The sequence below is a fragment of the Crinia signifera genome, chromosome 12, assembly GCF_055691185.1.
Source record: "Crinia signifera chromosome 12, ASM5569118v1, whole genome shotgun sequence".
Taxonomy (NCBI): domain Eukaryota; kingdom Metazoa; phylum Chordata; class Amphibia; order Anura; family Myobatrachidae; genus Crinia; species Crinia signifera.
Genome location: NC_139228.1, coordinates 52,675,846 through 52,691,301, shown reverse-complemented (window position 1 = coordinate 52,691,301; position 15,456 = coordinate 52,675,846). Strand labels below are relative to the sequence as shown.

At 47.8% G+C, this 15,456-nt stretch overlaps 1 protein-coding gene across 2 annotated transcripts in view; it reads right to left on the bottom strand.

The window, feature by feature from the left end:
• Positions 1 to 274: 274 nt before the first annotated feature.
• GALC (galactosylceramidase) overlaps positions 275 to 15,456 on the bottom strand; it is a 29,797-nt gene continuing 14,615 nt past the window's right edge. For both annotated transcript variants that reach the window (XM_083167306.1, XM_083167305.1), the window contains exons 8-17: positions 13,146 to 13,301; positions 12,483 to 12,607; positions 12,121 to 12,248; positions 11,194 to 11,283; positions 10,664 to 10,753; positions 9,250 to 9,394; positions 8,285 to 8,465; positions 5,670 to 5,833; positions 2,125 to 2,201; positions 275 to 1,507 (exon numbers count right to left, since the gene is read on the bottom strand). In XM_083167306.1, the coding sequence (XP_083023432.1) occupies positions 1,352 to 1,507; positions 2,125 to 2,201; positions 5,670 to 5,833; positions 8,285 to 8,465; positions 9,250 to 9,394; positions 10,664 to 10,753; positions 11,194 to 11,283; positions 12,121 to 12,248; positions 12,483 to 12,607; positions 13,146 to 13,301 (1,312 nt within the window). In that variant the 3' untranslated portion in view covers positions 275 to 1,351. The remainder of the gene's footprint in view (positions 1,508 to 2,124; positions 2,202 to 5,669; positions 5,834 to 8,284; positions 8,466 to 9,249; positions 9,395 to 10,663; positions 10,754 to 11,193; positions 11,284 to 12,120; positions 12,249 to 12,482; positions 12,608 to 13,145; positions 13,302 to 15,456) is intronic.

Sequence of the window (15,456 nt, the reverse complement as noted above, 5' to 3'; positions counted from 1 at the left end):
GTATTTGGGGATCTGGCCTAGGACATAATCTGGTGTTTGACAGATCATTACACTATTGTCTAGTAATATACTGTGTATAATGTAAGGCAGGCTCATATGTGTATGCTGGTTCAGTGTCTATCAAAAGCCAATTACTCCACAGGTGGAACCTTCCCCATCTATACTGCTGCAATGAAGGTGACTCAGAACATCTCAGCTGATCAGAGTCTTTAACTGTCAAGAATTCCACAGACTTCCCATACTGGAGGTAGAATAACTCACCCACACAGCGTGCTAGTTATTTAATTCATTTTAATATTACCTTCATTTAAGAGAATCATTGCACCAATCAGCTGCAAAAGGCAAAATGTGATTTGATTTCAAAATACAAAAATGAAATGAAATAAACAAAGTTTAGCCCCGGTATAGGGTCACAGACCCCAGTAGGCAGCCATAGTGATTTATTTGGCACAGTGAGCTCCGGAGAAGAAGTAGACACCAATATAGACCAGTGCGCGGGAACATAATTCAGGAGACACATAGCCTGCAGGTAAATTCACTGCCCAAGGGTCGGCAGTTCGATCCCGCTGCCCTCTCCCAACACTAACAGGATATACTGGGTCATGCAGGTGAATAAAGCTCCTTCCTGTAGAGACCACGCAGCAGCTGAATGCACCTGGGCACAGAACGCCGCTGCCAGCACTCCTAATCCCTCCACGTACCAGACAAGAATTAGGGTACAGTATGGATTGGGATGAGATGGGATTTATTGCTATAACTTGATAACAGATTCTGGGAGATTTATGGACAAACAAAATGCTATTTCAGCACCAAGTGAGTCCTCAGCAGTAACTACTAGTATTGCGTCTCCGTAATGTCCCAAATTTGTGCATTCTCCCCCCAATCCATTACCAACAAAAGTGCAATTATTAGTTCAAGTAAATGTGAGTACAGTAGTCCCAGCACAAGTTATTATTCCGCATATCGTTATCAACGTCTCGGGATTAATAAATTAGGTCCAGAATAGATTCATAAAAAGGAACGCCCTGGTTTCATACAGTCCCAATGATTTGCATAGGTAATAAGAGAGCTTACAGACCGATTCCGGAGAGCATCTTTATGTAAGCTGGATATTAGGGAGACCCCTTGTGTAGACGAGAGGGGATTAAGAGTCCCTTCTACTCATCCAATCTGCAGTGTCCCATTAAACCTACATTTTGGGGTGCACCCCATGCACGCTGTCCTCTCTCCACCCTGGGTTTGCACAAGTAGAGTACTATACAAGACAGTACATACAGTATACATCCGATGGTCCACGCCTGTCCGCTTCCAGCCAAACCCCCAACACTGGAGAACTCCACCAGGGCCACAGTTATTTCTCGGTCACCTTAGCTTCAATCATAAAGTTATCGAACTGCGCCAATTCAAAAGACTTGGTTCCTATGGCGGCCCAGCCCCGTACAGGCCCAAGGGTGAGGACGTCTTTCCACAAGGGATTTCCATTCAGTAGTCCATAAGCCGTAAAACCCTGAATGATAAAATTTGGATATTAATATAATACATGAGTTTCCAGGGAAGAACAGGGCACAGTATAGAGACTGCAACATCAACTGCCTCCAGTATCTTTACCACAGTGCACAGACCAAAAGATAAACTGCCTCCAGTATCTGTATCACAGTGCACAGACCAAAAGATAAACTGCCTCCAGTATCTGTATCACAGTACACAGACCACACCACAAACTGCCCCCATTATCTGTACCACAGTACACACCACAAACTGCCCCTAGTATCTGTACCACTAGGATGCAGAACAGCAACCACGTGTATGGTAATGGGGGGGGGGATCCTCTGATATTTACAGGGACACTTCGATTTATAGAAAGGATCTGCTAACAGCACTCAGAAGAATTGATGTACACATTTCAATACCTTGACAACCTGAAATCTATATACAGTGGGCAGAAGATGGCAGGATACGGCTATTACTGTCTGTATCTGGCATGAGCAGTTTTTTTTTGTATGAGACCCTTACATCAGGATAATATTTACATACAATAGGAAAGAGATGTGGGCGGAGGAGAGCACAGAAAGAGAGTGTTAAGAACGGATGTGTGCAATGGGAAGCTCTCCGCACGCATCTTACCTCAACATGGAGGGTGAGCGTGTGCCAGCTCCTGGCACGGACCCCAGACTCACCCTTATGCAGCACGATCTTCCCCACTGTTAAAGGAGAACAAAATTATTAACATGTAACATTGCAATATGCTGAGTGAGAAGAGACGCAGTGCCTCAGTGAGGTCGCTGTCTTCTAGCGGTACTAAGCTACGGATGCCTCAGTGAGGTCGCTGTCTTCTAGCGGCTCTGTTAAGCTACAGAAGCCTCAGTGAGGTCGCTGTCTTCTAGCGGTACTAAGCTACGAATGCCTTAGTGAGGTCGCTGTCTTCTAGCGGCTCTGTTAAGCTACAGAAGCCTCAGTGAGGTCGCTGTCTTCTAGCGGCTCTGTAAGCTACAGAAGCCTCAGTGAGGTCGCTGTCTTCTAGCGGCTCTGTAAGCTACGGATGCCTCAGTGAGGTCGCTGTCTTCTAGCGGCTCTGTAAACTACGGATGCGTCAGTGAGGTCGCTGTCTTCTAGCGGCTCTGTAAGCTACGGAAGCCTCAGTGAGGTCGCTGTCTTCTAGCCGCTCTGTAAGCTATGGATGCCTCAGTGAGGTCGCTGTCTTCTAGCGGCTCTGTAAACTACGGATGCGTCAGTGAGGTCGCTGTCTTCTAGCGGCTCTGTAAGCTACGGAAGCCTCAGTGAGGTCGCTGTCTTCTAGCGGCTCTGTAAGCTACGGATGCCTCAGTGAGGTCGCTGTCTTCTAGCGGCTCTGTAAACTACGGATGCGTCAGTGAGGTCGCTGTCTTCTAGCGGCTCTGTAAGCTACGGTTGCCTCAGTGAGGTCGCTGTCTTCTAGCGGCACTGTAAGCTACAGGTGCCTCAGTGAGGTCGCTGTCTTCTAGCGGCACTGTAAGCTACAGATGCCTCAGTGAGGTCGCTGTCTTCTAGCAGCACTGTAAGCTACAGATGCCTCAGTGAGGTCGCTGTCTTCTAGCGGCTCTGTAAGCTACCGAAGCCTCAGTGAGGTCGCTGTCTTCTAGCGGCACTGTAAGCTACAGATGCCTCAGTGAGGTCGCTGTCTTCTAGCAGCACTGTAAGCTACAGATGCCTCAGTGAGGTTGTCAACTTCTAGTGATCCGTAGGCCAGGGCTTGACAATTTATTTATTTTTAATCTAGGAATAGGGGCAGTGCGCGCCGAAGGTGTGGATTTTTTTTTACAATGCAATGCGTAGTACACGTCACACACCCATTACATGTTATTCCGCATGCCATAATGCCCAATACACATTCTACAAACCACTGGCATGAGCATTACATATAATACCACACGCTGTAACGCTTAGTACATATTATGTCACTTATCGGCCACTTACCTACATGCCCAGGGGTAACTTGCCCCTTTTTCCCAGGGGTAACTTGCCCCTTTTATATTGTGCTCTACTTGATATATGTGCGTGGTGCTGCTTGTCCTAGGGGTTGTCCGGAACCCCTCTGGTAATAGTTTTAACAGGATGACGGATAGCGCACTCTGTGATTGTTTGCAGTGTTGGTCAGTTGAGGGGGGGGAGGGAGGCCAGTTGTAGGGAAGGAAGGGGAACGGGGGGGGGGGGGGGTGGAAAAATGGTGGGGAGGGGGTGAGGTGGTTGACAGGGTTATCTGGGTATTTAAATGATGGTCAGAGAGTGGTTTATGATAAAACTCATGATTTATTCAATAAGGAAACAATATGTAAGACTTGTGCTCCACTGGAGCTGGTGGTGACAATGTCAATGATTCAGTTCAGTGGGTATTGGGGGGGGGGGGAATCACCTAACTGTCCCTATTTGGAGCCCTTGTAGGGACTGGAATGCCAACGGGTTCCCTTATACCACACGTCCTAATAGGACCTATGTCTCCTAATAGGGGTACAGTTTAGGTGTGGATAATAAGATGCCTTTGTGTTCTGTGATAATCTCTGCGGATAGCGTCTGGCTGTACTGATCAGGAGCCTCGTGACGATCAGGAAACCAACAGGTACCTTTAAACCATAAATCTAAGTGGACTTATGTCTCCTGGAGTCTCCTGAAGTGCTTTGTATGCTGTTAGTACATGCGTGATGTGGAAGTCCTGGAGGGGAGAAAGATAAGAAAGTGGCGGCGTCCCGCACCTTGCTTCTTACCCTGTTCCTGGTGGATATGTTGTGCCATCCAAAGGCTCTCTTGGAGTCCAGAGTGTCTGTGTCGGGATCGGTGTGGCGTCTGCTGTGGGTGATGGCGATTCCCTGCTGACAGCGTGTGCTCCGAGCTGCCGGTCTGTCGGACCCAGCGTGTCTCAGCGCACCGCTAGTGATGTCAGCGCGCTCGACTCACTTGGAGGAGACTAGTGAAGGTCTGCAATGCCTTGTGGGTGCTGCAGTTTTGCTGTGTCCAACGCGTTTCGGCTACAAAAGCCTTTGTCAAGGATAATGTCTTGGAGTGTGGACAATCTTATATAGGGCATGGGGGTGTGTCTGACCTCATTAATTAGTAGGAGTGTCTCCTGTTGTGTTTTAAGCTCCTTCTACTATAGAGTGGCGGTTGTCATGGATACTCCGTCTCCTGCGCTACGTTTTGGACAGGATTTAGTCGGTTGTGTTTATCATGGGAAACGGAATATAGTATTTAGGGGATAATGTTAGGTATGATAGTTATGGTGCCGTGCTTGAGTTGCTTTTATGAGTTTTAATCAGATTGTTTGATTTGATGCGGTTTATTTAAATTAGGGCGGGAGGTTAATTCCATTTATCCAATTTTAAATTTGGTTAATCATAATGCATTGTATTTTGGTAAGTGATTCAGGTCCTGTAATTACATTATTATATAGTGGGTAGTAGCCGCTGTCTCCCTCTCTGATCCACATAGCGGGAGAGTCAGGAGGCGCAGCGGCTCTGTGGGGACTCGGTGCCCAGCGTCTGTCAGGATGACGCACGGCAGGCTAGGAAGGTCAGAGGTCTCAGCCTCAGGCCGCCCTGCAGTGATTGGAAGGGGCAGCGGCGTCGCTGGGGACTTCTATTGGCTGCTGCAGGAGTCAGACTCAGGACCAAGCGTATTTTAAAAATGTGTTCTGCTGCCGCCGCTGAAATCCCGTAAAGGATGAGAGGACCGCGCTGCCGCTGGCCTGACAGGAGGGGGGAGATGGGTGGTCGGGCTGCCGACAACCAGATCCTGCTTCCTCCCTCCCTGCAAAAGATGCCAGTTACGTAGGCTACAGAAGCCTGCCTCAGTGAGGTGCCGGTTACGTAGGCTACAGAAGCCTGCCTCAGTGAGGTGCCGGTTACGTAGGCTACAGAAGCCTGCCTCAGTAAGGTGCCGGTTACCTAGGCTACAGATGCCTGCCTCAGTGAGGTGCCGGTTACGCAGGCTACAGATGCCTGCCTCAGTGAGGTGCCGGTTACGTAGGCTACAGAAGCCTGCCTCAGTGAGGTTATTACTATCTAGGGAATGAATGCTGACATTTTAATATTTATATGTTATTTTGGTGCTGACACTATAACACAAACGGACAGAAATAATTTTGTGATGGCCTCAAACATCTGACGCTACAGATCTTATTTTGCAGACTGACTACTTACGCAGATCCCCGGTGACTCTGTAAGTGCCATCTGCAAACACCCAGAAATAGATCCCTCTGGCCAAGTGAGTGGGAGACCCACCCTGATCCACTCTGGCAGCAATAAACACCCCACCGGTGTCTTTAGTCTCAATGTAGATGTCACAGGTTACAGTGACATTAGACCTTTGCCAAGAAGGGACAAGAGACAGAGTTAAGGCCCATACTAGAAGATATGAAAGACTAAAGACATTGGGGAACAATTTAACAGGAGCTGATCATGGAAGATATTAAGCATACACACTGAACGATTTCATAAACAATATCAAAGAAAAAGATAGAGGCTAAAATCATCTGGGACACTTCAGTGATTGTTAATTTAAATAATGGGCTGACCTTACAGGGAAGGTGGGAAAATCCTTGCACTGCATACATGTAACGCCCACACCAGTTCCCGACAGTAGTAGCGCTGCTTATCCGTAACCCCCACACTAGTAGCCGACAGTAGTAGCGCTGCTTATACATAACCCCCACACCAGTTAACGACAGTAGTAGCACTGCTTATACATAACCCCCACACCATTAGCCAACAGTAGTAGCGATGCTTATACATAACCCCCACACCAGTTACCGACAGTAGTAGCACTACTTATACATAACCCCCACACCAGTAGCCGACAGTAGTAGCGCTGCTTATACATAACACCCACACCAGTTACCGACAGTAGTAGCGCTGCTTATACATAACCCCCACACCAGTTACCGACAGTAGTAGCACTGCTTATACATAATTCCCACACCAGTTACCGACAGTAGTAGCACTGCTTATACATAATTCCCACACCAGTTACCGACAGTAGTAGCGCTGCTTATACATAAGCCCCACACCGGTAGCCGACAGTATTAGCACTGCTTATACATAACTCCCACACCAGTTACCGACAGTAGTAGCACTGCTTATACATAATTCCCACACCAGTTACCGACAGTAGTAGCGCTGCTTATACATAACCCCCACACCAGTTACCGACAGTAGTAGCACTGCTTATACATAATTCCCACACCAGTTACCGACAGTAGTAGCACTGCTTATACATAATTCCCACACCAGTTACCGACAGTAGTAGCGCTGCTTATACATAACCCCCACACCAGTTACCGACAGTAGTAGCACTGCTTATACATAATTCCCACACCAGTTACCGACAGTAGTAGCGCTGCTTATACATAAGCCCCACACCGGTAGCCGACAGTATTAGCACTGCTTATACATAACTCCCACACCAGTTACCGACAGTATTAGCACTGCTTATACATAACTCCCACACCAGTTACCGACAGTAGTAGCGCTGCTTATACATAACCCCCACACCAGTTACCGACAGTAGTAGCACTGCTTATACATAACTCCCACACCAGTTACCGACAGTAGTAGCACTGCTTATACATAATTCCCACACCAGTTACCGACAGTAGTAGCGCTGCTTATACATAACCCCCACACCAGTTACCGACAGTAGTAGCACTGCTTATACATAATTCCCACACCAGTTACCGACAGTAGTAGCACTGCTTATACATAATTCCCACACCAGTTACCGACAGTAGTAGCGCTGCTTATACATAATTCCCACACCAGTTACCGACAGTAGTAACACTGCTTATACATAACTCCCACACCAGTTACCGACAGTAGTAGCACTGCTTATACATAATTCCCACACCAGTTACCGACAGTAGTAGCGCTGCTTATACATAACCCCCACACCAGTTACCGACAGTAGTAGCACTGCTTATACATAAGCCCCACACCGGTAGCCGACAGTATTAGCACTGCTTATACATAACTCCCACACCAGTTACCGACAGTAGTAGTGCTGCTTATACATAATTCCCACACCAGTTACCGACAGTAGTAGCGCTGCTTATACATAACCCCCACACCAGTTACCGACAGTAGTAGCACTGCTTATACATAATTCCCACACCAGTTACCGACAGTAGTAGCGCTGCTTATACATAAGCCCCACACCGGTAGCCGACAGTATTAGCGCTGCTTATACATAACTCCCACACCAGTTACCGACAGTAGTAGCAATGCTTATACATAACTCCCACACCAGTTACCGACAGTAGTAGCGCTGCTTATACATAACTCCCACACCAGTTACCAACAGTAGTAGCACTGCTTATACATAACCCCCACACCAGTAGCCGACAGTAGTAGCGCTGCTTATACATAATGCCCACATTAGTAGCCGACAGCAGTAGCGCTGCCTATATGTAACACCCACACCAGTTACCAACAGTAGTAGCGCTGTTTATACATAACTCCCACACCAGTTACCAACAGTAGTAGCGCTGCTTATACATAATGCCCACATTAGTAGCCGACAGCAGTAGCGCTGCCTATATGTAACACCCACACCAGTTACCAAATGTAGTAGCGCTGCATACACATAAGGCCCACAACAGTACCCAACAGTAGGGGTGTTTGAGTTCAGGGATCATTGACCTAATGTACCCCCAACAATGTTTATCAAATGGCCACAAAGAGGCACTAAAATGTTCACGTGTAATATCCTCACAATGCGCATCACAGGAAGAGAACGGATTAGTGAATATTACAGCACTCACCATGTGAAGTTACCAATCACACTTATTGCCTGATCTGAATCTGAAACCCAGGTGATTGGGCGCTGAGTCAGCACCTGGCGGAATGTGAACACGTGGTCTCCGGGGTCAGAGGTGTTGGTGAAATACTCGAAGACACCTGACTGGTCTGCAAAATAAGGAGCCTCGCTGAACGGTGGGTTACCTGGGCGCAGAGGGAACAAAGATACCAGACTTAGAAGACATTGGGTATTTATACCTCCCAGACAAAGTTAGCTCTCTGCCCATCTGTATAGTATGTGCTCATAGCAACCAATCAGATTCTACCTCCCAGACAATGCTAGCTCTCTGCACATCTATATAGTATGTTCTCATAGCAACCAATCAGATTCTACCTCCCAGGCAAAGCTAGCTCTCTGCATGTTCTCATAACACCCAATCAGATTCTACCTCCCAGACAATGCTAGCTCTCTGCACATCTGTATAGTATGTGCTCATAGCAACAGGCGCTATATAATGGCAAAACTACATAGTCTACGGTTTCGTGAACAGTGACACATTGGAGTCACTTTATTAAGAGATGTTGCCCATAGCAACCAGATTATACTTCTCATTTACTTCGCACCTTCTAGAAGATAATACACAGAATCTAATAGGTTGCTATGGGCAACATCCTATCTTCATTAGAATTCCCATCTTAGTAAATTTACCCCATCACTGGGTAGAAAAGTAGCCTGTGTTGGGCGTGACAGTAACACATACTGGGTGCCACTCTCTATGGTTCAGATGCACTAAGCTTCAAAAGTGATACAATGGAGAGTGATAAACAGCCAGCCAATCAGCTCCTACCTGCCATGTCACAGATTGAGTTTGAAAAATGTCATGCAGGAGCTGATTGGTTGGTTGTTTATCACTCTCCATGTTATCACTTTTGAAGCTTAGTGCATCTGGCCCTATGTCTGATAGTTGCTGCACCTCCACTGACTTACGGACATTGAAGTCATCCTTGTATTTCACCGGGAAAGGCTGAGACTTTGGGGGGTCTGGGAAGGAGCCTTTCTGGCCGGACGTGATGGTTGTCAGAGTGTAAACTTCATCCACTCCAAGCTCCATGCTGAAGGATCCATTGTTAACCTGAAAATGATGACAGGGGATCAGTGACACCATTAGCGTCCTGCAGGGAACGTCTGTCTGTAACATGGATCCCCAGCTACTACAATGATAACTCAGCGATTTAGATCACTTTTCCAGGGATCCCTTTCTCCTACACCCAGAGATTGCTGCAGAAACCTTATCTAGTTACATTCAAGTTCCCCAGGAATAAATCATAAAATACTGGGCACTACAATATCCTCCACAACACAAGGAATAGAATCCTCACAGGATGCACCTAGCAACTCTTTATAGGGATAATGTCAGATGCAGGTACACGGACCTTCCCAGGGTTCCCTACAGATCGTTCAGTGGACATTCTGAGTGCAGCGATGACACCCATCCTACAGATCGGGGCTGATGGCAACGCAACCAATTATGGGGGTACTTGTGTATTATAGCGGCGCCCCCTGATTTCCATCGCGCGATGTTTTAATCGAATCGCATGCCATGCACCCGATGGCATGCAATGCGATGCGATTTTTGGCCCCTATACGATGAAAGATTGTATAAGCACCCCAAAGGGTGCTTTTAAGCACCGTAATGGGTGCTTACAATGTTAAATGCACCCCCACGCCCCCCCCCCACTATAAACGTGAACCCGAAGCGTGGCGAGCCCGCGAGGGGCGGCGGTACGCATCCTCCGACCTTTTCATACCCCCACTATCCACGTCGGCGTGGAGTTGAGAATAGAAAGTGTGGCGAGCGCAGCGAGCCACCGAGCCCGAAGTGTGGCGAACGCAGCGAGCCCCGCGAGGGGACGCGGATACCTTCACAGGTATCGGAGTCCCCTCGCGGCCTTCACAGGTATCCGCGTCCGCTCGCCACGCTTCGGGCTCGGTGGCTCGCCACACTTTCTATTCTCAACTCCACGCCGATGTGGATAGTGGGGGTATGAAAAGGTCGGAGGACGCGGGCTCGCTGCGCTCGCCACGCTTCGGGTTCACGTTTATAGTGGAGGGGTGCATTTTACATTGTAAGCACCCATTAGGGTGCTTATACAATGTTTAATCGCATCGCATTGTATGCCATATACAATGTCATACAATTTTAAAATTGTATGGCATTGTACAATATCGCGCGATATTGCGTCGCATCGCATACCATCGTATGCCTTATGGTATGCGATGCGCGCCGCCAAAATACACAAGTACCATTATGGGTTTCTGACTAATTAATCCAGTCTGACTGCTTTCCCTACATTTTAGCTAATTTTCTGATAATCCCAGCGCAATTGACTGTAACCGTTACCTTTATCGTGGGAGCCTTCTTAAATAAGACCGGTGCGGTGGCCTGCACACACAGCTTGGAGTACCAAACCTGCAGCGTCTTCACATTGTTCTACAACAACAGAAACAAGGCGACACCGTAACAAGGCGACACAGTGTAATGATAGAGTAAAATAATTGATATGGAACGTATTCAATTAGTTCTAAAACATACTTAAAGTGAAGGTGACTTTATATAGGGGCAAAAGCTAAAATATATATTGTCTATTAAATAGACTGATTGACCCAATATCAATGGAGTTGTTTATTGTACATGTTCCTCAGGAACCGGCATCTCTTTGTCTCCTGTCAAACTAGAAGTCCCAGCACGGCAGCTCTGCCTATGGCTGTGGGTGGATGATGGGGCTTGTAGTGTTCCAGACTCTTAGCCATTACTGTACATATCACTAGAGGCGGCTCGCCCAGCCATGGGAGTTACGATAACACACACGGGAAATGATGATGGTGGAAGTAGCTTTGTGCCAGACACATTATAGTAGTTTGGATACTTACGAAAGAGCCGTCAAGTTGGAAGGTGACGTTCTGCGGGGAGACGTTGTATTTTGGCAGCGGAGGTCGGATACAGATGGAATGGTCATGAGACTGCAGAGATAATGAGAGGTGGGTGAGACTCGGTGACTGTCAGTGTGTAAAGCCCCCACTTATACTGGGAGACTGCTCCCCTGGAGAGGTCGCAGCCGATCCCCCTTGAGCCGCCCAGGAGCACCCCAGACGCAGTATCATATGCGATATATTGCATGCAGTCCCATTCCACACTGCAGGGAAGCTGCCCAAGTCAGAGTACAGACATGCAGCCTGGGACCACACACCAGATCAGAGTCAAACACACACGATTTGGTCACTTTTTACCTGATTTCTCAGGCCAATCCATCGGAATCGGCTAAAAAGTGACCAAATTGGACAACTGTATGGTCAGCTTAAGAACCCTGTGGACGGAGATAAAGTATCAGCCAACCCGCTCCCAACTATCATGTTACCATACCAACTACCGGTATTGCAAAATGACAGTCAGGAGCTGGCTGCTACTTCCTCTCTTTCTTTACATAGACCCTATAGATTGAAATAATATCAGAACTGAAGATGCTTGAGATGAAGCTGTGCTTATAGGGAAGATATATCCCAGCACACTTCCTGTCAGTATACCTATTAAAGTACATTGTAAACAACCTCCTCCCAGCCTGAAATGGCTGACAACAGGGAACAATAGCTTGCCCTTAGTCCTGTGACTAATGTAAACAAAGGCACCCCTCTACTTCCCTTGCATGGAGCTACAATACTTTTGTGGAAATGTATTAAAGATAATACATTTTATAACGGTCTTGTTACATAAGGTAGCATAGGGGTGATATTCGGGCACTTTCTGTATAAGCCCCATGTAGTACATGCTCTCTGCATAATATGAGGATGGAAGCTACTTACCATGGTCTCAATGATAATGGTAAGGTTCCCCAGTCTGTCCGTGAGGGCCACATAGCTCCCACCTTTGTCAAAGTGACCGACTGTCCTGAGGTAGTACCAGCCCGGCTGTGTGAACTGAGTGGTGTGAGCTGGAACAAGAGACACAGATAACTGAGAGCCAGCCTCTAGGACCACGACCGATAACACTGACTGAGAGCCAGCCTCTAGGACCACGACCGATAACACTGAAGACATTATCTGTTACACTAGAACCACAGACTTCTATGTATCAGTATCCGGAACAGACAGAACATGGAACAGAAGTCGGAAATGCTGCTGCTCAATGTGACAGTGACCCCACAGCTTCGGGGTGCCGGACTCACCTGTAACCCATATAGGTGGTGACACCACGTAGTTACCGCTCCATGGTTCCTTGGCTGTCATCAGTCCTTCCAGGCCGAACGGCAGCTGCTCATAGTAACTGGCCACAAGATTCCAGGAGATGGTTCTGGGGATGACACATATAAAGCCAAAGATCAGCGTTGACAGTGCTGTCAAACTCGTGGCCCTCCAGCTGTTGTGGAACTACGCGTCCCAGCATGCCCTGCCACAGTTTTGGCAATCCCCTATATAATATCTGTGGCAGGGCATGCTGGGATGTGTAGTTCCACAACAGCTGGAGGGCCATGAGTTTGACACCACTGTACTAAAATAGAGGCCATTTTCTTAGCATTGCTTATATAGGATTTCCCACCAAATACAGAAAATGTTTACAGCAGCCGAACACAATACTATGAAACGCAGGAAGTCAGTGAGGTTATCTCTGGCGGCAATAACGGAATTGGCTTTGTGTCATGTGACATATAGGAGAAGTGTTATTACACTGTAATTACCAATACCACCCAGTAAGGAAATGGTCCTCTAGGCTAGATTGTAAGCTCTTACAGTGAGCCCACGCATTACAACACTGCTGCTCAAAGTGCGCCTGCAAGCATAGAGCACCAGGAGCATAAAGAGGAGACACATGCTGCGTAGCGAGAACTCACGATGTCATGTTGCCGTTAACGTAATTCTGGTTCAAGAGCCGTGCCCAGCAGCCTCCCCCAACCTCATCGTTGTAAGTGCTGTAATCCTCGGAGGCCCACAGCTTCTTGCCCGTGGTCACTGCGTCCTTGACAGTGTACGTGCCGGGGTAATGGGCTCTAGGTTACAGAGGATGGACAATGTTAGGGAACTTCTGCGACTGTCACCAACAGCATAACACAAGGTGTAAATACATTTCTATGAACCAAAGAATATTCTCCAGTATCTGCCTCTAGCGATCACCGGCAGCCATGTTCTAGGCCAGTGGTAGCCAACCCTAGCCCTCCAAAGCTACCAACAGTGCACATTTTCCAGACAACCTAGCTGCTGCACAGCTGCACTCATTAATCACTGACACATTTTAAAAGATACACAGATGGAGCTAATTAGCTCACTTGTGATTCTGTGAGGAGACCTGCAAAACATGCACTGTTGGTAGCTCTCGAGGACTAGGGTTGGCTACCCCAGTTCTAGGCAGACTCACAATGCCTACGCGTGCAGCCTATCCAATCACCAGTGGCATGTTAGGGACGTGTCATATAGGACACAAATTAAGGTGCGCACACACTAGACGATAATCGACCATCGTTAGTGACATTAATTGTGCACATTGTCAGTGTATGTACACTATATTGGTAACAATGCGCTCCCACAGCTCGTTAGCGATGTCCTCCATTGTCTGTACATGCAGGACAATGGAGGATATCAGCAGCGACAGCCATGGCCCCCTTTCCACTCCGCCCTCGCACATTATTGTGTTACCAGCTTAAGTAAATGGAAGAGCTGCACTCTGCTTATTGTGTAGTGTCCCAGTGACACAGACTCACACAAAATGGCTGCCTCTGCTGCATTAGACACACAGGGGCAGATTTATTAAGCTTGGAGAAGAGATAAACTGGAGATAAAGCGTAGAAAAGGTAAAAGGAGATAAAGCACCAGCCAATCAACTCCCAACTGTCTTTTTCAAACACAGCTGATTGGAGATAAAGCGGAGAAAAGGTAAAAGGAGATAAAGCACAGCCAGTTTATCTCTTCTCCAAGCTTAATAAATCTGGGTACTTGTGTAGTTTCACGGCGCCGCCGCGCGCACAGTCTGTCTAAGAAACTTGGCAGCTTGCCAGACGCTCTGTTTAACTGTGCGCGTGCCGCTCTAGTTGTTCTATGTAAGCTACGTTATCAGTTTAGCGCCGGGCAGCAGCAGCGCGCGCTGCCCAGCGTTTACAGGTCACTGCGGTACTTGTAGTTCCACAGTGAAATAGGCAGTCCTGCGCACCGCTGACAACGAGGGCATGTAAAACTTGACACCCCTGCACTCCGCTAACGTACGGGGCTTACAAACTAGACACCCCGGCACACCGCTATCAAAGGAGGTGTCCCACTAAATTTTAGACGCTAAAGTGTCTGAATCTAGACTCCCTGCAATCCGCTAAGAAGGGGGACATCCAAAATTTAGACGCTAAAGCGTCTGAATTTAGTTGGGTGTAGGGGTACATCTAAATTTAGACGCTAAAGCATCTAAATTTAGTTTAGTTGTAAACCTGTTCACAATGACACTAGTCGACGTAACAGCTGTCGACCTTGTAAATTCCACTAACCACGCCAACCCGAAGCGTGGCGAGCCCCGCGAGGGGCGGCGGTACGCGTCCTACGACCTTTTCATACCCCCACTATCCACGTCGGCGTGGAGTTGATTCCATATAGTGTGGCGAGCGCAGCGAGCCACAGAGCCAGAAGCGTGGCGAGCCCCACGAGGGGACGCGGATTACTTCACAGGTAATCCGCGTCCGCTCGTCACGCTACGGGCTCGGTGGCTCGCCACACTATATAAAATCAACTCCACGCCGATGTGGATAGTGGGGGTATGAAAAGGTCGTAGGATGTGTACCGCTGCGCTCGCCACGCGCTATGCTACATTACATTATAGCTAGAGTGGCACGCGCAGCGTCTGGCAAGCTGCCAAATTTCTTAGACTGTGCGTGCGGCGGCGCTGTGAAACTACACAAGTATCTAAATCTGCCCCACAATGTTAACAGTTATGAAGTGGAGATGACAGAATATAAAAATCAAAAAAAGGGACAATCGGCTAGCTGCCAACAGCATTAACTGAAAAGCAGGCAACAACCTTTACTAATGACTGCAGTAATTTCAAGCCCATATATACGGGCTCACAGACATGTCACCCAGCATCCCGAATGTCATTACTGGTGAGACTGAAGATGGGGTACTGACATGCAGGAACAGTCATGTGATGTCACGGGGGGGGTAGTAAAATGC